Source organism: Phasianus colchicus, chromosome 1 (assembly GCF_987193195.1).
Source record: "Phasianus colchicus chromosome 1, bPhaCol1.hap1.1, whole genome shotgun sequence".
In the NCBI taxonomy this organism is placed as follows: Eukaryota; Metazoa; Chordata; class Aves; order Galliformes; family Phasianidae; genus Phasianus; species Phasianus colchicus.
Window position 1 is genome coordinate 1133958 of NC_143436.1, and position 22091 is coordinate 1156048.

Below are 22091 nucleotides of genomic sequence, written 5' to 3' on the forward strand. Positions count from 1 at the left end.
GACCCCCCCCAAATTATCCCCCCCCCATTGGATGGGACCCCCTGACCTCCTCGTTATGGGTGGACCCCCCCCATAACCCCCCATATAGGATGGGACCCCCTGCCTCCCCCTCTCCCCTTATGGGATGGGACCCCCCGGACCCCCTCCCATAACCCCCCATATAGGATGGGACTCCTTGAGCCCCCCTTATAGGATGGTACCCCCTGCCCCCCCCCTTATGGGATGGGACCCCCATGACCCCCCCCATAACCCCCCATATAGGATGGGATCCCCTGCCCCCCCCCACCCCTTATGGGTCGGGTCCTCCAGTGTTGTCCTCCACGCCGCATGGGGGCGCTGTGTCCTCCCTCCCGGTTACGTCACATCCGGCCTCACTTCCGGCGCGCCTCGCGGAGCCAAGATGGCGGCGTGCAGAAAGAAAGCACAGAATGGAGCCAGGATGAAACAAGGCCGCGGCTCCGGGAAGGGTGGGTGGGCGAGGTGGGGGGGGGGGGCGTGTGGGGGGGGGAGGTGTGGGAATGGGGGGATCCTGAGGTGGGGGAGGGGGGATATAAGGGGTTTGGGGGGGGGATAGGGGCTTTTATGGGGGGCTGAGGGGGGGATTTGGGGGGGCTGTAATTGGGGGGGGGGGCTGAGGGATGTGGTGGATGGGGGGGGGGGTTAAGGGGGTTGGAGTCTGGGGGTGAAGATGGGGCCTGGAGGGGTTATGGGGCGGGGGGGTGGGCTGAGAATGGGGGATTTTAGGGGGAGTGGGTGGGGATATGGGGGGCTGGGGGGGCAGGGGGGTCTGAGGGGGGGATTTGGGGGGCTGAAATGTGGGGGGGGGCTGGGGGGGGGCTGAGGGATGTGGGCAAATGGGGGGGAGGGCTGATGGGGGTTGGGGTCTGGGGGTGAAAGTGGGGCCTGGGGGGGTTATTGGGGGGGGGGCGAGAATGGGGGATTTTAGGGGGGCTGGGTGGGGATATGGGATCTTGGGGGGCTGTAGGGGGGCTGAGGGGGGGATTTGGGGGCTGTAATTTCGGGGGGTGGGCTGTGGGGGGGCATTGGGATGTGGGGGAATGGGGGGGGGGCTGATGGGGGTTGGGGTCTGGGGGTGAAAGTGGGGCCTGGGGGGGTTATTGGGGGGGGGGGGCGAGAATGGGGGATTTTAGGGGGGCTGGGTGGGGATATGGGATCTTGGGGGGCTGTGGGGGGGCTGAGGAGGGGGATTTGGGGGCTGTAATGTGGGGGGGGGCTGTGGGGGGGCTGAGGGATGTGGGGGAATGGGGGGGGGGGCTGATGGGGGTTGGGGTCTGGGGGTGAAAGTGGGGCCTGGGGGGGTTATGGGAGGGGGGGCTGAGAATGGGGGATTTTGGAGGGGGTTGGGTGGAGATATGGGGGGCTGGGGGGCATGGGGGGGGCTGAGGGGGGATTTGGGGGGCTGTAATGTGGGGCGGGGCTGTGGGGGGGCATTGGGATGTGGTGGTTTTGGGGGGGGGGCTGATGGGTGTTGGGGTCTGGGGGTGAAGATGGGGCCTGGGGGGGTTTTGGGGGGGGGGGGGGCTGAGAATGGGGGATTTCAGGGGGTTGGGTGGGGGATATGGGTGACTGGGGGGCATGGGGGGGGCTGAGGGGGGATTTGGGGGGGCTGTAATTTGGGATGGGGGCTGTGGGGGGGCATTGGGATGTGGCGGTTTGGGGGGGGCTGATGGGGGTTGGGGTCTGGGGGTGAAGATGGGGCCTGGGGGGGTTATGGGGGGGGGGGCTGAGAATGGGGGATTTTAGGGGAGACTGTAATTTGGGGGGGGGGGCTTTGGGGAGGGGGGCATTGCGATGTGGGGGTTTTGGGGGGGGTGGGGGCTGTGTTGGGCTGGGTTATGACAGAGGATCCTCATTGCCCCCCCCTTCCCCCCCCGTCCTTCCCCTCCAGCTGCTGCCCCCCCTCGCCCCCCCCCCAAGAAGCCCCCCAGGATGGGCACGGCTGACCCCGAGTGCCCCCCCCGCGCCCCCCCCAGCTCTGCCCGCCGCCTCTCCAAGAAAGCTCGGCTCATCGTGCGCAACCTCAGCTTCAGGGTACGGCCCCCCCCGTGTGTCCCCCCCCCAGGTCACCTTTGTGTGCCACCCCCCCTCCCCCGTGTGTCCCCCCCCCATGTCCCCTTTGTGTCCCCGTGTCCCATTCTGTATCCCTTTCTTGTCCCTTCTGTGTCCCCGTGTCCCCTCCATGTCCCCATGTCCCCTCTGTGTGCCTCTGTCCCTTTCTCATCTCTTCCTGTGTCCCCTCCTGTGTCCCCTCCTGTGTCTCCTCCCGTGTCCCTTCCATGTCCCCACGTCCTCTCCTGTCTCCCCCTCTGTGTCCCTTCGGTGTTTTTATGTCCCCTCTGTGACTCCTCTGTGTCCCCTCCACATCCCTCCCCTGTTCTCTCCATGTCCCCTCGTGTGTCCCCCCCATGTCCCCTCTGTGACTCCTCCATGTCCCCATGTCCTCTCTTGTGTCCCCTCTGTGTCACTTCCGTGTCCTCATGTCCCCTCCATGTTCCCTCCATGTCCTTTTTATGACTCCTGCATGTCCCCATGTCCCCTCCATGTCCCCATGTCCCCTCTGTGTCCCTTCCATGTCCCCATGTCCCCTCCATGTCCCCTCTGCAACCCCTCTATGTCCCCTCCCTGTGTCCCCACCCTGTGTCCCCTCTGTGTCCCCTCCTGTGACCCCTCCATGTCCCCTCCTGTGTCCCCCGTGTCCCCTCCACATCCCTCCCATGTCCCCTCCATGTCCCCAAGTCCCCTCCCTTTGTCCCCTCCCTTTGTCCCCTCCCTTTGTCTCCTCTGTGTTCCCTCCGTGTCCCCTCCTGTGTCCCCTCTGTGACCCTTCCATGTCCCCATGTCCCCTCCTGTGTCCCCTCTGTGTCCCCATGTCCCCTCCTGTGTCCCCTTTTGTGTCCTCTCTGTGTCCCTTCCATGTCCTCATGTTCCTTCCACGTCCCCTCTGTGTGCTCTCCGTGTCCTCTCCTGTCACCCTTCCATGTCCCCTCCCATGTTCCCTCTGTGTCCTCTCCACATCCCTTCCATGTCCCCCCCACGTCCCCATGTCCCCTCCTTGTCCCCACGTCCCCCCCCTCACACCTCTGCCCCCCCGCAGAGCACTGAGGAAGAGCTGCTCTCCCTCTTCTCTCCCTTTGGCTCCGTGCTGGAGGTCAACGTCCCCAAGAAGCCAGGTGAGCCTGGGGCCCCCCCACGGCCCCCCCGTGTCCCCCCCATACTCCCCCCATGTCCCCATACCCCCCCATGTCCCCATATCCCCCCATATACCCCCCCAGACACCCCCCATCCCCCCATACTCCTCCATACCCCCCCATACACCCCCCCATGCCCCTCCATACCTCCTATACCCCCCCCAGGCACCCCCCATGCCCCCCCATGTCCCCCCCATATCCCCCCCAGCCCCCATATACCCCCTACACCCCCCATACCCCCCCGTGCTCCCCATATACCCCCCCATACCGCCCCATACACCCCCCACCCCCCCCACCCCTCGATCCCCCCTATTCCCCCCCATTCCCCCCATTCCCCCCCCACACACCCCCATATCCCCCCCAGACGCCCCCCGATACCCCCCCATACACACCCCCCATATCTCCCATACCCCCCATGCCCCCCCATACTTCCCACACCCCACACACTGCCCCCAAACCCCCCCATGCCCCCCCCATGTCCCCCAATATCTCCCCCACCCCCCATACACCCCCCATACTCCCCCATAGCCCCCCCCATGTCCCCCAATATCTCCCCCACCCCCCATACACCCCCCATACCCCCCATAGCCCCCCCCATGTCCACCAATATCCCCCCACCCCCCATACACCCCCCATACCCCCCATAGCCCCCCCATGTCCCCCACCCCCCATACACCCTCCATACGCCCCCATAGCCCCCCCCATGTCCCCCAATATCCTCCACCCCCCGTACACCCCCCATACCCCTCATAGCCCCCCCTATGTCTCCCACCCCCCATACACCCCCCATACCCCCCATAGCCCCCCCCATGTCCCCCAATATCCCCCCCACCCCCCATACACCCCCCATACCCCCCATAGCCCCCCATACGTCCCCCACCCCCCATACACCCCCCATACCCCCCCATAGCCCCCCCTATGTCCCCCAATATCCCCCCCACCCCCATAAACCCCCCATACCCCTCATAGCCTCCCTATGTCCCCCAATACCCCCCCACCCCCCCCACAGCCCCCCCTATGTCCCCCAACATCCCCCCCAACCCCCATACACCTCCCATACCCCCCCATAGCCCCCCCATGTCCTCCATCCCCCATACACCCCTTATTACCCCCCCTATGTCCCCCAATTTCCCCCCCACCCCCCAACCCCCCCTCATAGCCCCCCCTATGTCCCCCAATCACCCCCCAACCCCCCCGTAGCCCCCCCACTCTCCCATGTCCCCCAATCCCCCCCCACCCCCATCCCCCCCTCATAGCCCCCCCTATGTTCCCCCCATCCCCCTCACCCCCTCTATGTCCCCCAATACCCCCCATTTGCCCCCTCATAGCCCCCCTATGTCCCTCCCACCCCCCCCACCCCCCCTCATAGCCCCCACTATGTCCCCCCCACCCCCCCTATGTCCCCCAATCCCCCCCACACTCCATTCCCCCCTCATAGCCACCCCTATATCCCCCCCACCCCCCCATCCCCCCTCATAGCCCCCCCTATGTCCCCCAATTCCCCCCCACCCCTAATTCCCCCCTCATAGCCCCCCCTATGTCCCCCAATCGCCCCCCCTATGTCCCTTCCACCCCCCTCATCCCCCCTCATAGCCCCCACTATGTCCCCCCCACCCCCCCTATGTCTCTCAATCCCCCCCTCACCCCCCATCCCCCCTTCATAGCCCCCCATATGTCCCCTCATGCCCCCCCACACTCCCTATGTCCCCCAATCCACCCCCATCCCCCACCCCCCCCCATAGCCCCCCACCCCCCTTCCCCCCCTCATACCTCCCCCTATGTCCCCCCACCCCCCATATGTCCCTCAATCCCCCCCTCACCCCCCCATCCCCCCCTCATAGCCCCCCCTAAGTCCCCCCCACCCCCCCACACCCCCCCATGTCCCCCAACCCCCCCCCACCCCCATACCCCCCTCATAGCCCCCCCTATGTCCCCCCCACCCCCCGTACCCCCCCTCATAGCCCCCCCATATGTCCCCCAATCCTACCCCCCCATACCCCCCCTTTATAGCCCCCCCTATATCCCCCCACCCCCCCCACCTCCCCTCATAGCCCCCCCACCCCCCCCAACCCCCCCTCTGTCCCCCAATCCCCCCCACCCTCCATCCCCCCCTCATAGCCCCCCCACCCCCCCATGTCCCCCAATCCCCCCCCCACCCCCCATTCCCCCATATAGCCCCCCCTATGTCCCCCAATCGCCCCCCTATATCCCCCAACCCCCCCCACCCCCCATCCCCCCACATAGCCCCCCCCACGTGCCCCCCCCACACCCTCCCATGTCCCCCAATCCCCCCCCCTCATAGCCCCCCCTATGTCCCCCCCACCCCCCCAGGCCCCCTCATAGCCCCCCCTATGTCCCCCAATCCTACCCCCCAGGCCCCCTCATAGCCCCCCCTATGTCCCCCAATCCTACCCCCCATCCCCCCCTCACAGCCCCCCCTATGTCCCCCAACCCCCCCCACCCCCCAGCCCCCCCTCATAGCCCCCCCACCCCCCCATGTCCCCCAACCCCCCCCCACGCCCCCCTCATATCTCCCCCTATGTCCCCCCCACCCCCCATATGTCCCTCAATCCCCCCCCTCACCCCCCATCCCCCCCTCATAGCCCCCCCTACGTGCCCCCCACCCCCCCCACTCCCTCTATGTCCCCCAATCCCCCCCCACCCCCCCATGTCCCCCAATCCCCCCCCACCCCCCATCCCCCCACATAGCCCCCCTATGTCCCCCCCCCACACCCTCCCATGTCCCCCAATCCCCCCCCCAGCCCCATCCCCCCCTCACAGCCCCCCTATATCCCCCAACCCCCCCCCACCCCCCATCCCCCCCTCATAGGCCCCCCACCCCCCCATGTCCCCCAATCCCCCCCCACCCCCCATCCCCCCCTCATATCTCCCCCTATGTCCCCCCCACCCCCCTCACCCCCTGTATGTCCCCCAATCCCCCCCCCACCCTCCATCCCCCCCCTCATAGCCCCCCCTATGTCTCACTCACCCCCCATCCCCCCACATAGCCCCCCCTATGTCCCCCCCACCCCCCCTACCCCCCCTCATAGCCCCCCATATGTCCCCCAATCCTACCCCCCCATACCCTCCCCTCATAGCCCCCCCTATATCCCCCCACCCCCCCCCACCTCCCCTCATAGCCCCCCCACCCCCCCAACCCCCCCTATGTCCCCCAATCCCCCCCACCCTCCATCCCCCCCTCATAGCCCCCCCACCCCCCATGTCCCCCAATCCCCCCCCCACCCTCCATCCCCCCCTCATAGCCCCCCCTATGTCCCCCAATCCCCCCCCATCCCCCCCTCATAGCCTCCCCACCCCCCCATGTCCCCCAATCCCCCCCCCACCCCCCATTCCCCCACATAGCCCCCCCTATGTCCCCCAATCGTCCCCCCCATGTCCCCCAATCCCCCCCCACCCCCCATCCCCCCACGTAACCCCCCCTTTGTCCCCCCCCCCACACCCTCCCATGTCCCCCAATCCCCCCCCCTCATAGCCCCCCCTATGTCCCCCCCCACCCCCCCAGGCCCCCTCATAGCCCCCCCTATGTCCCCCAATCCTACCCCCCATCCCCCCCTCACAGCCCCCCCTATGTCCCCCAACCCCCCCCACCCCCCAGCCCCCCCTCATAGCCCCCCCACCCCCCCATGTCCCCCAACCCCCCCCCACGCCCCCCTCATATCTCCCCCTATGTCCCCCCCACCCCCCATATGTCCCTCAATCCCCCCCCTCACCCCCCTTCCCCCCCTCATAGCCCCCTCCTATGTGCCCCCCACCCCCCCCACTCCTTCTATGTCCCCCAATCCCCCCCAATCACCCCCCTCATAGCCCCCCCACCCCCCCCCGACCCCCATCCCCCCACATAGCCCCCCTATGTCCCCCCCCACACCCTCCCATGTCCCCCAATCCCCCCCCCACCCCCATACCCCCCCTATATCCCCCACCCCCACTCCCACCCCCCCTCACAGCCCCCCTTTCCCCCCCCCAGACGGGCATCTCCGCGGCTTTGCCTTCATCCAGTTCCGCACGGTGCCGGAGGCGGCCAAAGCCCTGCGTGCCCTCAACATGGCCGAGGTGCAAGGTGGGCACAAAGGGGGGGGGGACACACATTTTGGGGACAAAACGGCCCTTTTTGGGTCCCCCCCTCCCAGGAGACACACAGTGATGTTGTGTGTTCCCCCCCCCCCCAATGCAGGGCGCCCTGTGGCCGTGGATTGGGCGGTGGCCAAGGATAAATACCAGGCGATGCAGCGTGCTGGTGAGGGCTGTGCACACGCGTGTGACACGCGTGTGACACGCGTGTGTGTGTGTGTGTGCTGGGAGCGTGTGTGCGCCCTTAGTGTCACACCTGTGTGTGTGTGTGAGCTGGGAGCGTGACACGTGTGCGTGCCATCAGTGTCACATGCGTGTGACTTGCATGTCACACTTGTGTGTGCCCTGCCACATGTGTGTGCCCTGCCACATGTGTGTGCCCTGAGTGTCACGTGTGTGTGCCCTGAGTGTCACACGTGTCTGCTGAGTGCCACACGTGTCATGTGCCCTGTCACATGTGTGTGCCCTGAGTGTCACATATGTGTGTGTGAGCTGTGAGCGTGGCATGTCTGTGTGTGCCCTCAGTGTCACACGTGTGACTTGCATGTCACATGTGTGTGCCCTGAGTGTCACATGTGTGTGTGTGAGCAGTGAGCGTGACACGTGTGTGTGTGTGTGTGCTGGGAGCGTGGCGTGTGTGCGCCCTTAGTGTCACACCTGTGTGTGTGTGTGAGCTGGGAGCGTGACACGTGTGCGTGCCGTCAGTGTCGCATGCGTGTGACTTGCGTGTCACACTTGTGTGTGCCCTGTCACACGTATGTGCCCTGCCACATGTGTGTGCTTGAGTGTCATGTGTGTGTGCCCTGTGTCACACGTGTCTGCTGAGTGCCACACGTGTCATGTGCCCTGTCACACGTATGTGCCCTGTCACATGTGTGTGCCCTGAGTGTCACATATGCGTGTGTGAGCTGTGAGCGTGGCATGTATGTGTGTGCCCTCAGTGTCACAAGTGTGACTTGCATGTCACATGTGTGTCCCTGAGTGTCACATGTGTGTGAGCTGTGAGCATTGATAAGTGTGTGTGTGCCCTCAGTGTCACACGTGTGACTTGCATGTCACATGTGTGTGTCCCTGAGTGTCACATGTTTGTGTGTGTGAGCTGTGAGCATGACACGCGTGTGTGTGTGTGTGCTGGGAGCGTGGCGTGTGTGCGCCCTTAGTGTCACACCTGTGTGTGTGTGTGAGCTGGGAGCGTGACACGTGTGCGTGCCGTCAGTGTCGCATGCGTGTGACTTGCGTGTCACACTTGTGTGTGCCCTGTCACACGTATGTGCCCTGCCACATGTGTGTGCCCTGAGTGTCACGTGTGTGTGCCCTGAGTGTCACACGTGTCTGCTGAGTGCCACACGTGTCATGTGCCCTGTCACACGTATGTGCCCTGTCACATGTGTGTGCCCTGAGTGTCACATGTGTGTGTGTGAGCTGTGAGCGTGGCATGTCTGTGTGTGCCCTCAGTGTCACACGTGTGACTTGCATGTCACGTGTGTTTCCCTGAGTGGCACATGTGTGTGTGAGCTGTGAGCGTGACACGCGTGTGTGTGTGTGTGCTGGGAGTGTGGCGTGTGTGCACCCTTAGTGTCACACCTGTGTGTGTGTGTGAGCTGGGAGCGTGACACGTGTGTGTGCCCCCCGTGTCGCATGCGTGTGACTTGCGTGTCACACTTGTGTGTGCCCTGTCACACGTATGTGCCCTGCCACATGTGTGTGCTGTGAGCTGTGAGCGTGACACGTGTGTGTGCCCCCCGTGTCGCATGCATGTGACTTGCGTGTCACACTTGTGTGTGCCCTGTCACACGTATGTGCCCTGTCACATGTGTGTGCCCTGAGCGTCACGTATGTGTGTGAGCTGTGAGCGTGACACGTGTGTGTGTGTGCCCTCAGTGTCACACGTGTGACTTGCATGTCACGTGTGTTTCCCTGAGTGTCACATGTGTGTGAGCTGTGAGCATTGATAAGTGTGTGTGTGCCCTCAGTGTCACACATATGACTTGCATGTCACATGTGTGTTCCTGAGTGTCACATGTGTGTGAGCTGTGAGCGTGACATGTGTGTGTGTGTGCCCTCAGTGTCACACGTGTGACTTGCATGTCACGTGTGTTTCCCTGAGTGTCACATATGTGTGAGCTGTGAGCGTGACACTCGTGTGTGTGTGTGTGCTGGGAGCGTGGCGTGTGTGCGCCCTTAGTGTCACACCTGTGTGTGTGTGTGAGCTGGGAGCGTGACACGTGTGCGTGCCGTCAGTGTCGCATGCGTGTGACTTGCGTGTCACACTTGTGTATGCCCTGTCACACGTATGTGCCCTGCCACATGTGTGTGCCCTGAGCGTCACGTATGTGTGTGAGCTGTGAGCGTGACACGTGTGTGTGTGTGCCCTCAGTGTCACACGTGTGACTTGCATGTCACGTGTGTTTCCCTGAGTGTCACATGTGTGTGAGCTGTGAGCATTGATAAGTGTGTGTGTGCCCTCAGTGTCACACATGTGACTTGCATGTCACATGTGTGTTCCTGAGTGTCACATGTGTGTGAGCTGTGAGCGTGACATGTGTGTGTGTGTGCCCTCAGTGTCACACGTGTGACTTGCATGTCACGTGTGTTTCCCTGAGTGTCACATATGTGTGAGCTGTGAGCGTGACACGCGTGTGTGTGTGTGTGCTGGGAGCGTGGCGTGTGTGCGCCCTTAGTGTCACACCTGTGTGTGTGTGTGAGCTGGGAGCGTGACACGTGTGCGTGCCGTCAGTGTCGCATGCGTGTGACTTGCGTGTCACACTTGTGTATGCCCTGTCACACGTATGTGCCCTGCCACATGTGTGTGTCCTGAGTGACATGTCTGTGTGAGCTGTGAGCGTGTGTGTGTGCCATCAGGGTCACATGCGTGTGACTTGCGTGTCACGTGTGTGTGTACCCGAGTGTCACGTGTGTGAGCTGTGAGCGTGACACGTGTGTATGTGTGCCCTCAGTGTCACACGTGTGACTTGCATGTCACGTGTGTTTCCCCGAGTGTCACATGTGTGTGTGTGAGCTGTGAGCATGACACGTGTGTGTGTGTCCTGAGTGTCACACGTGTGTGATTTGCATGTCACGTGTGTGTGTCCCTGAGTGTCATATGTGTGTGTGAGCTGTGAGTGTGACGTGTGTGTGTGCCCTCAGTGTCACACGTGTGACTTGCATGTCACACGTGTGTGTACCCGAGTGCCACATGTGTCATGTGCCCTGTCACATGTGTGTGCCCTGAGTGTTACATGTGTGTGAGCTGTGAGCGTGATGCATGTGTATGTATGCCATCAGTGTCACACGTGTGACTTGCATGTCCCTGAGTGTCACACGTGTCTGCTGAGTGCCACACGTGTCATGTGCCCTATCACATGTATGTGCCCTGCCACGTGTGTGTGCCCTGAGTGTCACATGTATGTGTTGTGTCACGTGTTTGCTTTGAGTGTATGTGCCCTGAGTGTCACACGTGTGTGCTGTGAACATCACAGGTGTTGTGTGTCCTGAGTGTCTCATGTGCTTTCTGTGTCACACACGTGTGCCCTGTCACTTGTGTGTGTCCTGAGTGTCTCACGTGTGTGCTCCAATTGTCACACGTGTTTGCTGAGTGTCATATGTGAGCCCTGCATGTCACACGTGTGTGTGCACTGAGTGTCACAAGTGTGCTCTGTCATACATGTGTGCCATGTCTGTCACATGTGTGTACTGTTAGCGTCACATATGTGTTCCCTGAGTGTCACTGTGTCTGCTGTGTCACACGTGTGCCCTGTTAGGTGTGTGTTGTGTCACACGTGTGTGTCCCTGAGTGTCATGTGTGTGTGCTGTGTCACACGTGTGTGTCTCTGACTGTCACACTTGTGTGTGTGTGCTGCCACGTGTGTGCTCTGTCACACGTGTGTGTCCCTGACTGTTACACATGTGTGTGCTGAGTATCACACGTGTGTGCTCTGAGTGTCACACGTGTGTATGTGTGCTCAGAGCGTCACATGTGTGTACTGAGTGTCGTGTGTGTGCGTGTGCTCTGTCATATAAGTGTGCTGTGTCACGTATGTGCGTTCCCTGAGTGTCACATGTGCTCTGTGAGCATCACACATGTGTGTGTCAGTGTCACATCTGTGCCACGAGCGTCACACGTGTGTCCCCAGAGTGTCACGTGCGTATACTGTGTCACACGTGTGCCCTCAGCGTCACACGTGTGTGCCCTGAGCATCATGTGCGTGTGCTCTGCGTGTCACGTTTGTTTGTGTCCCTGAATGTCACACGTGTGTGCCCTGAGTATCATGTGCGTGTGCCTTGAGTGTCAGACACGTGGGCTGTGTGTGTCACACACGTGTGTGTCAGTGTCACAGATGTGCCCTGAGTGTCACACGTGTGTGCTCTGTCACGTGTGTGTGTGTCCCTGAGCGCCAAACGCATGTGGTGTTGTGCTGCAGGAAGCAAAGCGGAGGGAGCAGGAAATGAGGAAGAGGAGGAGGAGGAAGAGAGGTGAGGGGGGATGGATCCAAATGGGGGGGGGGAGGGGGGAGGGGGAAGACAGGGGGGAGAGGAAGAGGAAGGAAGGGAAGAGGAAGAGGTTGGGAAGAGGGGGGAGGGGGAAGGAGGATGAAGGGGAAGAGAGGGGAGGAATGGGGGGAGGGGAAGGAAGAGGAAGGGGGGGAGGAAGGAGAGGAAGAGGAGGGGTGGGGGGGAAGAGGAAGAGAAAGGGGGAAGAGAAAGAGAAAGGGGGAAGAGGAAGAGGGAAAGGAAGAGGGGGAGGAAGAGGAAGGGGAAGGGGGAAGGAGGAAGAAGGGGAAAAGGAAGAAAGGGAAGGAATGGGGAGGGGGGGAGGAAGAGGAAGGAGGGGAGGAAGGGGAGGAAGGGGAGGAAGAGGAGGGGAGTGGGGATGGAGGAAGAGGAAGAGAGTGGGAGTGGGGGAAGAAGAGGAAGGGGGGAAAGGGTGGAAGAGGAAGAGGAAGGGGGGAGGGAGGAAGAGAAAGGTGGGGGGGGAAGCGGGGACGAGGAAGGGGAAGAGGAAGAGAGGGGAGGAATGGGGGGAGGGGGAGGAAGAGGAGGGAAGGTGTGGAAGAGGAAGGTAGGAGGGGAGGAAGAGGGAGGAAGGGGGGAAGAGAAAGGGGGAAGAAGAGGCAGAGGAAGGGGGGAAGGAGGAGGGAGGGGAAGAGGAAGAGAGGGAAGGAATGGGGAGGAGGGAGAGGAAGAAGAAGGGGAGAGGGAAGAGGAGGGAAGGGGGAAGAGAGGGAGGGTGGAGGAGGAAGAAGAAGAGGAAGTGTGGAAGGGGGGGGGAAGAGGAAGAGGAGGAGGGGGGAAGAAGGACAAGGAGAAAGAGGGAGAGGAAGGGGGGTGAGGAAGAGAGGGAAGAGGGGGAGTGGGGAGGAGGAAGAAGAGGGAGAAGGAAGGAAGAGAAGGAAGGAAGGGGGGAAGAGGAAGGGGGGGAGAAAGAGGAGGAGGGCGGGAGGGGTGGAAGGGGAGGGAAAGAGGAAGAATGGGAATGGGGGAAGGGGAAAAGGAGGGGTGTAGGGGAGGAAGAGGGGGGAAGGAGGAAAGAGGAAGAAGGGGAAGAGCAAGGGGGGAGATGAGGGGGAGGGGGAAGGAGGAAGAGGAAGGGTGAGGGATGAGGAGAGGGGAATGAGGAAGAGGTTTGGAAGGGGGAAGAGAGGAATGGGGGAGGAGGAAGAAGAGGAGGAAGGGGGGAAGAGGGGGAGAAAGAGGAAGAGGAGGAGGAGAGGGGGGAGGGAGAGGAAGGGGGCAAGAGGGAGAAGAGTGGAATGGGGGAAAGGGAAAAGGAGGAGTGGGGAGGAAGAGGGGGGAAGGGGGAGTGAGGAAGAAGGGGAAGAAGGGGGGAGAAAAGGGGGAGAGGAAGAGGGGGAGGGGGAGGAAGAGGAAGGGAGGAAGAGGAAAAGGGGAGAGGAAGAGAGGGGAGGAGGAGAAGAGGAAGAAGGGGAATGGGGGGGGTGGAGAGGGAGATGGGGGGAAGGAAGAAAGGAAGGAAGGAAGAAAGGAAGAGGAAAAGGGGGAGGAAAAGGAGGAAGGGAGGAAGGGGGAAGAGGAAGAGGGGGAGGAAGAGGACGGGAGGAAGAGGAAAAGGGGAGAGGAAGAGGGGGGAGGAGGGGAAGAGGAAGAAGGGGAATAGGAGGGGGTGTGGAGAGGGAGATGGGGGGAAGGAAGAAAGGAAGAAAGGAAGAGGAAAAGGGGGAGGAAAGGGAGGAAGGGAGGAGGAGGGAGGAGGAAGAGGGGGAGGAAGAGGAAAAGAGGAGAGGAAGGGGGGGAGGAGGGGAAGAGGAAGACGGGGAATGGGGGGGGTGGAGAGGGAGATGGGGGGGGAAGGAAGAAAAGAAGAAAGAAAGAAAGGAAGAGGAAAAGGGGGAGGAAAGGGAGGAAGGGAGGAAGGGGGAAGAGGAAGAGGGGGAGGAAGAGGAAGAGGACGGGAGGAAGAGGAAAAGGGGAGAGGAAGAGGGGGGAGGAGGGGAAGAGGAAGAAGGGGAATAGGAGGGGGTGTGGAGAGGGAGATGGGGGGAAGGAAGAAAGGAAGAAAGGAAGAGGAAAAGGGGAGGAAAAGGAGGAAGGGAGGAGGGGGGAAGAGGAAAAGATGGAGGAAGGGGGGGTTGGGTGTCACTGGGGGGGGGTCCCGTGTGCCCAGAATGGATGGGAGCGTCTGTGTGGCTCTGGGGGCAGCAAGGGGGGGGTGACGGCCGTGGGGGGTGGCGAGGAAGAGGAGGAAGAAGAGGAAGAAGAAGAGGAAGGAGAAGAGGAAGGAGACAAAGCAGCCAGCGAGGACAGCGGCGTGGAGGACGAGAGCTCGGATGGGGGGGAGGAAGAGGAGGAGGAGGAGGAGGAGGAAGAAGAGGAGGAAGGTGAGGGCCCAATTAGGGCCATTTTTGGGGTGCTCAGGACCCCCCTATACCCCCCTCTCCCCCCCCCCCCATCCCCTTTTTGGGGCCTCAAAACCCCCAATACCCCCCCATCCCATTTTTGGGGTGCTCTGGACCCTCCCCATCCCATTTTTGGGGTGCTGAGGACCCCCCCATTCCCCCCCCATCCCATTTTTGCAGTACTCAGACCCCCCCATCCCAATTTTGGGGTACTCAGGACCCCCCTATTCCCCCCCTCACCCCATTTTTGGGGTTCTCAGACCCCCCCATCCCATTTTGGCATTACTCAGCCACCCCCCGTATCTTCCTCCCTCCCATTTTTGGGGTATTCAGACCCCCCCATCCCATTTTTGGGATCTCAAAGCCCCCAACCCCCCCCCCCATCCAATTTTTAGGGTACTTAGACCCCCCCATCCCATTTTTAGGGTACTCAGGCCCCCCCATTCCCCCCCATCCCATTTTTGGTGTACTCAGGACCCCCCCATTCCCCCCCTCACCCCATTTTTGGGGTTCTCAGACCCCCCCATCCCATTTTTGCATTACTCAGCCCCCCCCCAGTATCTTCCTCCCTCCTATTTTTGGGGTATTCAGACCCCCCCATCCCATTTTTGGGATCTCAAAGCCCCCAACCCCCCCCCATCCCATTTTTAGGGTACACAGGCCCCCCCCATTCCCCCTGTCATCTTCTTTTTGGGGTACTCAGACCCCCCCATCCCATTTTTGGGATACTCAGACCCCCCCCATTCCTCCCCCCATCACATTTTTGGGATACTCAGACCCCCCCATCTCATTTTTGGGGTACTCAGACCCCCCCCATCCCATTTTTGGGACACTCAGACCCCCCCATCTCCTTTTTGGGGTACTCAGACCCCCCCATCCCATTTATGGGATACTCAGACCCCCCCTTCGATCCTCCCCCCCCGCAGATTCCCCCCCCCCAAGAAGCAGCGCCCGTCGGACGTGGAGGAAGGCAGGACGGTTTTCATCAGGTCTGCGAAGCTTATTTTTTTTTCTTGTGGGTGGGTGGGGGGGGGGGAACCCCATTTGTTGAGGGGGGACCCATAGGGATACGTGGGGAACCCATAGGGATACGTAGAGACCCTACAGGGACACCATGGGGACACCGTAGGGACACATGGAGACCCATAGGGACGCCATAGGGACACCATAGGGACACCATAGGGATACATGGAGACCCATAGGGACACCATAGGGACACCATAGGGACACCATAGGGACACCATAGGGACACCATAGGGATACATGGAGACCCACAGGGACACCATAGGGACACCATAGGGATACATGGAGACCCATAGGGATACATGGGGGTCCATAGGGATACATGGGGGTCCATAGGGATACATAGAGACCCTATAGAGACACGTAGGGACACCATAGGAGCACTATAGGGATACATGGAGACCCATAGGGACACCATAGGGACACCATAGGGATACATAGAGATCTATAGGGACACCATAGGGACGCCATAGGGATAGATGGAGACCCATAGGGATACATGGGGGTCCATAGGGATACATGGGGACCCTATAGAGACACGTAGGGACACCATAGGAACGCTATAGGGATACATGGAGACCTATAGGGACTCACAGGGACACCATAGGGACACTACAGGGACACCCTGGGGACACCATAGGGACACCATAGGGATACATGGAGACCCATAGGGATACCATAGGGACACCATAGGGATACATGGAGACCTATAGGGACACCATAGGGACACCATAGGGATACATGGAGACCCATAGAGACTCATAGGGACACCATAGGGACACCATAGGGATACATGGAGACCCATAGGGACTAATAGGGACACCATAGGGACACCATAGGGACACCATAGGGACACCATAGGGATACATGGAGACCCACAGGGACACCACAGGGATACATGGAGACCCCTATGAACACCATAGGGATACATGGGGATACATGGAGACCCACAGGGACACCATAGGGACACCACACCATTGCAGTGTACAGCAGCGGTGTGGAGCCATGGGGTACGTGGGGAACCCATAGGGATACATGGGGGAACATAGGGATACATGGGGGACCCCCATGTATCCCTATGGGTCCCCATATATCCCTATGGTGTCCCTATGGTGTCCCTATGGTGTCCCTATGGGTCTCCATGTATCCCCATGTATCCCTATGGTCCTCCATGTATCCCTATGGGTCCCCATGGGTCCCCACGTATCCCTATGGTCTCCCATGTATCCCTATGGTCCCTCACGTATCCCTATGGGTCCCCATATATCCCTATGGTCCCCCATGTATCCCCATGGGTTCCCCATGTATCCCTATAGGTCCCCCATGTCTCCCTATGGGGGATCCCTTGGCTCTGACCCCCTGCACACCACGCACGTGCCAAGATGATTTGCTCCATTACTTTTCCCAGTACTGAGGTCAGGTTGACAGGTCTGTAGTTCCCTACATCCCCCTTACAGCCCTTCTTATAGATGGGCTCTATAGGTTCTCAGGTCTCCCTTCCAGCCCTTCTTATAGATGGGGTCACATCTGACAGATCTATAGGTTCCCAGCTCCTCCTTACAGCCCTTCTTATAGATGGGGTCACATCTGACAGATCTATAGGTTCCCCAGGTCCTTCTTACAGCCGTTCTTATAGATGGGGGTCACATGTCACAGCTCTATAGGTTCCCAGGTCCTCCTTACAGCCCTTCTTATAGATGGGGTCTATAGGTTCCCAGCTCCTCCTTACATCCCTTCTTATAGATGGGGTCACATCTGACAGGGCTGTAGTTCCCTACATCCCCCTTCCAGCCCTTTTTATAGATGGGGTCTGTAGGTTCCCAGATCCCCCTTGCAGCCCTTCTTATGGATGGGGTCACATCTCACAGGTCTATAGGTTCCCAGCTGCTCCCTACAGCCCTTCTTATAGATGGGGTCACATCTGACAGCTCTATAGGTTCCCAGGTCCCCCTTCCAGCCCTTCTTATAGATGGGGTCACATCTCACAGCTCTATAGGTTCCCAGCTCCTCCTTCCAGCCCTTCTTATAGATGGGGTCACACCTGACAACTCTATAGGTTCCCAGGTCCTCCTTACAGCCCTTCTCATAGACGGGGTCCCATCCACCAGCACCTTTTATGACCCAAGAGCTGGGATGCTGTGGGCGCACAGGTTGGGCGCAGGACCCCCTTGACCCCAATTCTGGCAGCATCACCACAATCAGGAGGCACTGATGGACGGCTTGCTTGGGGCAGGTTTACCCCGGGGTGGGGGGGGGGTGGGGGGGTCGATTTGGGGCGAATATCCTTCGATATGTGAAGCAAAAAAAGCGCTGGGGCAGGAAATGCACTCAGCAGTTGTGAGGGTGATGCTGAATTGCAGACGGGAGCGGGGCGCATCGAACAGCAGCTCTGCTGGTTGATGGGAGCTTGGATGATCTCAGATAAAAGTCTGCCCTGCTGGAAAGGATGCGGGGTTGTGTTGGGTGTCAGCTGAAAAAACAAAATAATAATATAAATTCATTGCAAATAAAGCAAACACGGGTTGAACTGAGCTCCAGCAGCAGCTGAATAAGGCTGAGGATGGAGCGAAACACAGCGAAACAGAGCGAATCCCCCCAGCATCAGACAACAAAACAGCCACTAAAGTGCCTTAAGCAGCTCACCTTCTATTTTCTAATCTCCCCCCCCCCTCCCCACGTTTATTTTTCCCCCCCCCCACCAATAGAAACCTCTCCTTTGATACGGAGGAGGAAAGCTTGGCCGCGATGCTGCAGCGCTTTGGGGAGCTGTGTTACGTCCGCCTGGTGCTGCATCCCGAAACGGAGCATTCCAAAGGTACCCACAGGGGGGGGGGTCAAAAATTATTTTGGGGGGGGGTCTAGAAGACCCTCCCCTTTATATCGACGCCCTCATATCGTGTGTGGGTGCCCCCCCCCCTTCCTTTTTAAGGCTGTGCCTTCGCCCAGTTCCGCAGCCAGGAGGCGGCGCAGGAATGTCTGCGTGCGGCGCAGGGCGATGGAGAGGTGAGAAAGGGGGGGGGGGCACAACCCTAAAAAATGTCCCCCCCCTCACCTCCCCCCCCCCCCCAAAAAAAAAACCCCCTAACCCCATGGCCCCTCCCCGTGTGCCCCCCCCCTCCCCCCCCCGTTTCCCCTGGCATTTCTCGCTCATACCCCCCGTTTCCCTCCCCCCCATGACCCCAATTCCACCCCTATTTCCCCCCCCATGACCCCAATTCCCCCCCATTTCCCACCCATGACCCCAATTCCCCCCCAATTCGTCCCCCCATAACCCCACTTCCACCCGAATGCCCCCCCCATGACCCCAATTCCCCCCAGTGTCCCCCCATGACCCCAATTCCCCCCAGTTCCCCCCCCCATGACCCCAATTCCCCCCCATTTCCCCCCTCATGACCTCAATTCCACCCCAGTGTCCCCCCCATGACCCCAATTCTCCCCCCCCTGACCCCAGTTCCCCCCCAATTCCCCCCTAATGACCCCAATTCCCCCCAGTTCCCCCCCCATGACCCCAATTCCATCCCAGTGCCCCCCCATGACCCCAATTCCCCCCCTATTTCCCCCCCATGACCCCAATTCCACCCGAGTGCCCCCCCATGACCCTGATTTCCCCCCATGACCCCAATTCCACCCCATTTCCCCCCTAATGACCCCAATTCCCCCCAGTTCCCCCCCCATGACCCCAATTCCATCCCAGCGCCCCCCCATGACCCCAATTCCCCAATTCCCCCCCCATGACCCCAATTCCACCCCAGTACCCCCCAATGACCCTAATTCCCCCCCCCATGACCCTAATTCCCCCCCATTTCCCCCCCCATGACCACAAGTCCACCCCAGTGCCCCCCCATGATCCCACTTCCACCCTATTTCCCCCCTAATGACCCCAATTCCCCCCAGTTCCCCCCCCATGACCCCAATCCCCCCCCATTTCCCCCCTAATGACCCCAATTCCCCCCAGTTCCCCCCTCATGACCCCAATACCACCCCATTTCCCCCCCCATGACCCCAATTCCACCCCAGTGTCCCCCCATGACCCCAATTCTCCCCCCCATGACCCCAATTCCCCCCTTATTTCCCCCCCCATGACCCCAATTCCACCCCAGTGCCCTTCCATGACCCCAATTCCCCCCCTATTTTCCCCCCCATGACCCCAATTCCACTCCAGTGCCCCCCCCATGACCCTAAGTCCCCCCAATTCTCCCCTCCATGACCCCAATTCCACCTGAGTGCCCCCCCATGACCCTAATTTCCCCCCATGACCCCAATTCCACCCCATTTCCCCCCTCATGACCTCAATTCCACCCCATTTTCCCCCCCATGATCCCAATTCCACCCCAGTGCCCCCCCCTTGACACCAATTCTTCCCCCCATGTCCCCAATTCCACTCCAGTGCCCACCCATGACCCTAAGTCCCCCCAATTCCCCCCTCCATGATCCCACTTCCACCCCATTTCCCCCCCCATGAGCCCAATTCCACCCCAATTCGTCCCCCCATAACCCCACTTCCACCCGAATGCCCCCCCCATGACCCTAATTCTCCCCCCCATGACCCCAATTCCCCACCATTTCCCCCACCATGACCCCAATTCAACCCCAGTACCCCCCAATGACCCTAATTCCCCCCCATGACCCCAATTCCACCCCAGTACCCCCCAATGACCCTAATTGCCCTCAATGACCCCAATTGCCCCCCATTTCCCCCCTCATGACCCCATTTCCCCCCAATCCCCCCCATGACCCCAATTCCACCCCATTTCCCCCCCCATGACCCCAATTCCCCCCCATTTCCCTCCCCATGACCCCAATTCCTCCCCAGTGCCCCCCCCATGACCCTAAGTCCCCCCCAATTCCCTCCTAACCCCAATTCCACCCCAGTGCCCCCCCCATGATCTCAATTCTCCCCCATGTCCCCCCCATGACCCAAATTCCACCCCCATAACCCCCCCATGACCCCATTTCACCCCCAATCCCCCCATAATCCCCCCATGTGCCCCCCCATTTCCCCCCCCATGCCCCCAATCCCCCCCAATTCCTCACCCATGTTCCCCCTCCATTCCCCCCCCCATAACCCCAATTTCCCCCCCAATCCCCCCCCATTCCCCCCCATTTCCCCTTCTCTCCCTTCCATAACCTCCCCATGACCCCATTTCACCCCCAATCCCCCCATAACCCCCCCATGTGTCCCCCCATGTCCCCCCCAAGACCCCAATTCCCCCCCAATCCCTCTCCATTTCCCCCCCATTTCCCCCTCTCCCCCCCCATGACTCCATTTCACCCCCAATCCCCCCCATAATCCCCCCCATTTGCCCCCCCATTAGCCCCCCATGCCCCCAATCCCCCCCCAATTCCCCCCCCATTTCTCCCCCATTTCCCCCTCTCCCCCCCCATAACCCCCCATGACCCCATTTCACCCTCAATCCCCCCCCATATCCCTCCCATAACCCCCCCATGACCCCATTTCACCCCAATCCCCCCCATAACCCCCCCATTTGCCCCCCCTTTAGCCCCCCATGCCCCCAATCCCCCCCCAATTCCCCCCCATTTCCCCCCCTTTTCCCCCTCTCCCCCCCCATGACCCCATTTCACCCCCAATCCCCCCCATAATCCCCCCATTTGCCCCCCCATTTGACCCCCCTTTAGCCCCCCATGCCCCCAATCCCCCCCATTCCCCCCCATTTCCCCCTCTCCCCCCCCCATAATCCCCCATGACCCCATTTCACCCCCAATCCCCCCCCATTTCCCCCCCATTTCCCCCTCTCCCCCCCCCATGACCCCATTTCACCCCCAAACCCCCCCATATCCCTCCCATAACCCCCCCATGACCCCATTTCACCCCCAATTCCCCCCCCCAATGACCCCCCCTTGTCCCCCCCCCCCAGTCTGGGGGTCTCCACCTGGACGGCCGCCTGCTGCGCATCGATGCCGCCGTCAGTCGTGAGGAAGCCCAGAAGCTGCGTGGCCGTAGGACCCCCAAACAGGGGGGGACAAGAAACCTTTACCTGGCACGGGAAGGCTGTGAGTGTGCCCCCCCCCCCCCCATCCTCAATTTTGGGGTCCCCCCCCCAGAAAAAACGTCTCATTGCTGTGCAGTGATTCGTGCCGGGACGAAGGCGGCTGAGGGCGTCAGTGAGAGCGATATGGCCAAGAGGGCACGGGTGAGGGGGGGTCCCTGATTTGGGGAGGGGGGCTTTTCAATAGCGGGGGGGGTCTCTGGTTTGGGGTGGGGTCCCTGATTTGGGGAGGGGTCTTTTGGTTTGGGGACAGAGCTGTATTTGGAGGAGGGGTCTTTTGATTTTGGGACAGGGCCATATTTGGAGGAGGGGTCCTTGATTTGGGGAGGGGGGCTTCTTAATAGGGGGCGGTCTCTGGTTGGTGGAGGGGTCTCTGATTTGGGGAGGGGTCTTTTGGTTGGGGGACGGCCATATTTGGAGGAGGGGTCCCTGGTTTGGGAACAGGGCCGTATTTGGAGGAGGGGTTCCTGATTTGGGGAGGGAACTCTTAATTAGAGGGGGGGTCCCTGGTTGGTGGAGGGGTCTCTGAATTGGGGAGGGGTCTTTTGGTTCAGGGAGGGGTCTCTGATTTGGGGAGGGGTCTTTTGGTTGGGGGACAGAGCCATATTTGGAGGAGGGGTGCCTGATTTGGGGAGGGGGCTCTTAATTAGAGGGGGAGGGGTCCCTGGTTGGTGGAGGGGACCCTGATTTGGGGACGGGGGCTTTTTAATAGGGGGGGGTCTCTGGTTTGGGGAGGGGTCCCTGATTTGGGGAGGGGGTGCGTGATTTGGGGAGGGGTCTTTTGGTTTGGGGACAGAGCCGTATTTGGAGGAGGGGTCTTTTGATTTTGGGACAGGGCCATATTTGGAGGAGGGGTCCTTGATTTGGGGAGGGGGGCTTCTTAATAGGGGGGGGTCTCTGGTTGGTGG

The 22091-nt window shown here is 61.0% G+C and overlaps 1 protein-coding gene across 1 annotated transcript in view; it reads left to right on the forward strand.

The window, feature by feature from the left end:
• The first annotated feature begins 326 nt into the window (after window positions 1–326).
• Window positions 327–22091, forward strand: part of RBM28 (RNA binding motif protein 28) — a 40411-nt gene continuing 18646 nt past the window's right edge. Inside the window, exons 1-12 of the mRNA XM_090134372.1 lie at window positions 327–467; window positions 1910–2052; window positions 3116–3191; window positions 7195–7287; window positions 7402–7464; window positions 11720–11771; window positions 13956–14151; window positions 15095–15141; window positions 17881–17990; window positions 18105–18178; window positions 21052–21187; window positions 21263–21327. Of these exons, the coding sequence (XP_089990498.1) occupies window positions 401–467; window positions 1910–2052; window positions 3116–3191; window positions 7195–7287; window positions 7402–7464; window positions 11720–11771; window positions 13956–14151; window positions 15095–15141; window positions 17881–17990; window positions 18105–18178; window positions 21052–21187; window positions 21263–21327 (1122 nt within the window). The 5' untranslated portion in view covers window positions 327–400. The remainder of the gene's footprint in view (window positions 468–1909; window positions 2053–3115; window positions 3192–7194; window positions 7288–7401; window positions 7465–11719; window positions 11772–13955; window positions 14152–15094; window positions 15142–17880; window positions 17991–18104; window positions 18179–21051; window positions 21188–21262; window positions 21328–22091) is intronic.